Source organism: Dicentrarchus labrax, unplaced genomic scaffold (genome assembly GCF_905237075.1).
Source record: "Dicentrarchus labrax unplaced genomic scaffold, dlabrax2021, whole genome shotgun sequence".
In the NCBI taxonomy this organism is placed as follows: domain Eukaryota; kingdom Metazoa; phylum Chordata; class Actinopteri; family Moronidae; genus Dicentrarchus; species Dicentrarchus labrax.
In genome coordinates this window covers 570,001-575,000 of record NW_026136721.1, presented here as the reverse complement: position 1 = coordinate 575,000, position 5,000 = coordinate 570,001, and the positions used below count along the sequence as shown (strand labels likewise).

The 5,000-nt window shown below is 45.5% G+C and overlaps 1 protein-coding gene across 5 annotated transcripts in view; it reads right to left on the bottom strand.

The window, feature by feature from the left end:
- rreb1a (ras responsive element binding protein 1a) overlaps positions 1-5,000 on the bottom strand; it is a 59,535-nt gene that overhangs the window by 18,605 nt on the left and 35,930 nt on the right. For all 5 annotated transcript variants that reach the window (XM_051385715.1, XM_051385716.1, XM_051385712.1 and 2 more), the window contains 2 exons: positions 4,697-4,786; positions 3,658-3,821 (listed from right to left, as the gene is read on the bottom strand). In XM_051385715.1, coding sequence (XP_051241675.1) covers positions 3,658-3,821; positions 4,697-4,786 — 254 coding nt within the window. The remainder of the gene's footprint in view (positions 1-3,657; positions 3,822-4,696; positions 4,787-5,000) is intronic.

Here is a 5,000-nt window from a genome sequence, read left to right as displayed (position 1 = left end):
CTTTTTAAAGCGTTCTCTGTCCGGAGGGAAAGCTCTGTGATGTGGCGACCCCTGGTGGCGGTCCCGACCCTCAGGTTGGGAACTACTGTATGTTGATGAGGAGCTACCAGAATGCATTGCACTGCTGCCTGCAGGCCTCTCCACGAGAAACTGGACGAACTAGTTTCACATTTCAGGGATGCTCGGCTGCAAAATGGATTCCTCTTTGTGTTCAACACAAGTCCTGTTGCATCGTGGGTATTCTTATACTCCACTCCTCTAAATCTGTCTCCTTAATTGGCGACAAAACAATTCAGATTTTGCCAAACCAGGGAGGGAATTCATCTTTCCATCCATCGCCTACATCCAACTCTCATCCCCCCCCCCGTTTGAAGACAGTCGAGTAGGAAAATCTCACGTTTCACATTTCAAAGGATGCTCTCCTGCAAAATGGATTCCTCCTCTCTCTCCCTCCTCCCTCTGCATCCACACAGGCCTCTTTATTTTCCTACAGCAGCATGTGAACCCAGGCCTCGCAGGGGGAGAGAGGGGGGGAGGGAGAGAGAGAGAGAGAGAGAGAGAGAGAGAGAGAGAGAGAGAGAGAGAGAGAGAGAGAGAGCAGCTCCACATGTTTCCTTCCCTCTGTATTTCTGTGTTCTCTCTAGTTTGCATTGTAAATCAGGAGTAAATAAAAGAAGGTGCAGAGCTTCGTGGGCCCCGTTTCCCTCTTTGTTTTATTTTAGAAGAACTCGAAGGATTCGGAGAAAGGTGGCGCGACCGTTTCCAGGGTGTGTCGATGGAAATCAGCGTCCAGATCGGCGTCAGCCAGCAGGAGGCCGTGTTATCTCCTCAGTGTGCGTTCAGTTTGCCTTTCAAGAGTCACGCTACTGCAGAGACTCACAAAACCAGCCCGCCGACTTTCTGCTGGAGCTGCAGCAGGTGAGATCAGGAGCAAACTAATCTCTGATCAAACCCTCCGTCTCGGCTCATTGTTTATCCGTCTCTCAGCACTCAAAAACGCTGTAAAAACCCAGCGTACGCTACCGGTTAGAGACAGTTAGAGACTAGCTGGTGAGCACAGTGGAGAATTACAGCTGGAAAGGAGCAGATGTGTCTCTCAGGAGCTTAAAGAGAGGGAATATCAGACTCAAAGGACCAGTGTGTAGGTTTCAGTGGCATCTATTGGTGAAGATTCAGACTGCAACAAACTGAACACGGCTCCGTATTTAATAACCTGGGAATGAGAACAGGCTGTGAAGTGTGATGCTAAGGTAACAAAACCACACCATGATTCTCAGGTGATTATGAACCAATGCAAGCACACACACACACACACACACACACACACACCATAGATCCTCCCCAATGTTACACACTGGACTCAGACACAAACTCCAAATGAATGTTGCTGCTGGATGTGTTCAACATATCAACTTAAAAACAAAGACACACAAACACTCAACCTTTTTTAAATGTGCTTACAACCAGCATTCATTTGTGTGTAACTGCGTCTGTCGATCAGAGCTGCTTTATGTTTGTGTCTGATGCCTTTTTTCACACTGCGGGTGTTGAAGACTATTTTCCATTCAGTTCCTACTAACTAGCTCTTTAACAGACGTTACCAGCAGGAAACACGAGTCCTCGCTGCCAAACCCACAAACTGAGCACAAAAACAAATAAAAGGAAAATATAATTGAGAAAATTGCTGTGACATCCACCAGATTTTTCTGTCTGTGTCTCAGCCTACAGTCATTCCTTCCTGCCCACACCTCCTCATACCACTGAGACTGCAGCGAGAGAGTCCGAGGAAGCACAAAACATTCGTCTTTCTGTCCCAAACAAACATCAACAGGCTCCATATTTCATTAAAACTCGAACATGCAAACCATTTTACCGCACATCAGTGCAGTCAGCCAGTGTGGAAACAATGCTGCTGTGTTTCAGACATGTGAATCTACTTTTCCTACCACTCGTTTCCTTAAAACATGAAAATCCATCAGCGAGCTCTTGAAGCATTTTTGTTAAAGCTCCACTTTCATCGTGAGCTGCTGCAGCGGATCACATACAGCGATGAACCAGCCTCACACAGCAGCAGCCCACAGGTATACACAGCTGAAGGACTTTACACTGCGTCTGGGACCGAACACACTGTTCACTAAACCACAACGGTGGCTGCTAAAGACGTTAGCATAGCTGCTGCTAGCATCACAAAGGTTGCTCTGTCTCCCGACCGGCTTCAGAAAGAGTTTGACTAATGGTTTATATGGTTGGTTGATCTGACTGGATGAGCAGTGTTTGTCTTTTAAACGGGCGACAGACGTTCTGTGCAAACCAGAACCTGAAACACAAACAGCCAACGGTAAGGAGCGAGTTCGGCTTCATCCCGAGGTCTTCGTTTCTTCCACTGGAAGATCTCTCGCTTTAACTTTAACAACCAGTGTCCTAAATGTTACTTCCTTTTCTCATTCTACTTAATAAATATAGTTTAATTACTTCATTGATGCTGATTAAAACATGGAAGTGTCCACAAACTAAAATGCATCACTGCAAACGGCAGTTTCTTATCACCAACTCAGTGCGGGGACATCGTATATCTGAAGTTAAAGAAAGTGGAGGGAGAAGATCAAACAGACTCTTTAAATATTTACAAGCTCAAACAAACTATTATTTACATATTTATAAGCTACAGGAACGTCCTAATCCACAGATCCGGAGAGAGAGAGTGAGACAGAAGGTCAAACCCCCACAGACCACACAGACTGACGGACTGTGTACGTCCCAAGAGGAGAGGGAGAGACCCCGGAGCTGCTCGCAGAAGAAGGTCTGAAACATTAAATCTACATCAGTGCCACCTCACATTCCTCCTAATAACTGAGATGATTTATATTCAGAGACACAAACATAATTTAATTTGTAATTATAAATTCCTCTACTGTCCCAGACGCTGTGTCTCTGCGTTCATGGAGATAGTTTAATCGTCCTCGGGGACATCAGGACATCCTTCGTTTCAGGCTCATTAGTAGTTATGTTTCCACGCTCAGTAATAATAATACAACGTGAAACTGTTTCCATTAGCTACGTCTGTGTGTCTCTGTGGACGTTCGTCTCTCTGCTGGTGAACTCGTTTCAGATCAAACGTTCAAAGTGTTTGAGGACAACGAGATCAGAGCGTTTCCACAAAGACTCTCAGAGAACATTAAAAAGTCTCAAAACAAAAAATCTGATGTAAACGCTCTGATTGGTCCCCCAACAAAGGTCAGTGAAGGTCAGCACACACACACACACACACACACACACACACACACACACACACACACACTGCAGAGACCGTTGAGTTTGACGGTGGAGGCTGGACTCTACTGATAAATGACTGGGCGTTGTTCTCACTGTGTGTGTGTGTGTGTGTGTGTGTGTGTGTGTGTGAAAGATGGGGATGGATGGTTTAGAGAGGTCTTCCCACTTCCTGTGTAACCCCCCCACATACACCCACACACACACACACACACTCAATCAGGACCAGTTTGTGCTCCCATCACGGTTGACTGGGGACCGGGTTAAACGCTAACTTCCTCTGCCTGAGGTTACAGTGTGTGTGTGTGTGTGTGTGTGTGTGTGTGTGTGTGTGTGTGTGTGTGTGCCTGTTTGTGTGTGTGTGTGCCTGTTTGTGTGTGTGTGTACCTGTGCATGTTGCCGTTGGTGGTGAAGGTCTGTCCACAGATGTTACATTTGTAGGGTCTCTCCCCGCTGTGGACCAGCATGTGTCTGTCCAGCGACGAGGCCGAGCTCAGGCACTTCCCACAGATGCTACAGGAGTGGTCCGTGGCTCCGGTGTCGGCGTTGTGCTGCGGAGAGGAAGGGTCATACGCCCACTTAACACCAAAGCACGGAGGGAGCGGCAACGCTACGGCTAGCAGCCACGCCAGCGGAGCCGCATTCAGACCCAGACGGTGCTGCGATTAGCTGTTTATCTGTTCTTTAGGACGTAAACAATCAGAAAATACAGTTTTATTTCTCACTATCTCATTCACTGTCTATGTAGCTTGACCAGCGCTCTCTCTCTCTCTCTCTCAAACAAATGGACACGAACCGAAGGACGGGTTGCGAGCGCTACTTCGTAAACCGGATACAGACTCTGAACCTGAGTACGCCGAAGACCTTTTTCATTTTAACAATTCCTAACGTGTTCGTAACAACACGTAACTCTAGAAACACGAGCTAAAGGCCGTCATATGTCCACAGTCTGACTGTCAATACAGGATCAATATCATCCATAAAGATACAGTGTATACTGATCAATATCATCCATAAAGATACAGTGTATACTGATCAATATCATCCATAAAGACACAGTGTATACTAATCAATATCATCCATAAAGATACAGTGTATACTGATCAATATCACCCATACAGATACAGTGTATACTGATCAATAATCAATAAAGATACAGTGTATACTGATCAATATCATCAATAAAGATACAGTGTATACTGATCAATATCATCCATAAAGATACAGTGTATACTGATCAATATCATCCATAAAGATACAGTGTATACTGATCAATATCATCCATAAAGATACAGTGTATACTGATCAATATCATCCATAAAGATACAGTGTATACTGATCAATATCATCCATAAAGATACAGTGTATACTGATCAATAATCAATAAACGTTGTGGAGTTTGTGAGCGCAGTGTTTCAGGACATACCTGTCTGATGTGCATAGTGAGCTGGTGTTGTGTCTGACAGTTCTTGTCACAGAGCGGACAGATAAAAGCTGAGCTGTCGTCTTTGGTGTCCTGGAAACACACACACACACACACACACACACACAGAGACACACACACACACACACACACACACACACACACACACACACACAGAGACACACACACACACACACACACACACACACACACACACACACACACACACACACACACACACACAGAGACACACACACACACACACACACACAGACACACACAAACACACAGACACACACACACATTA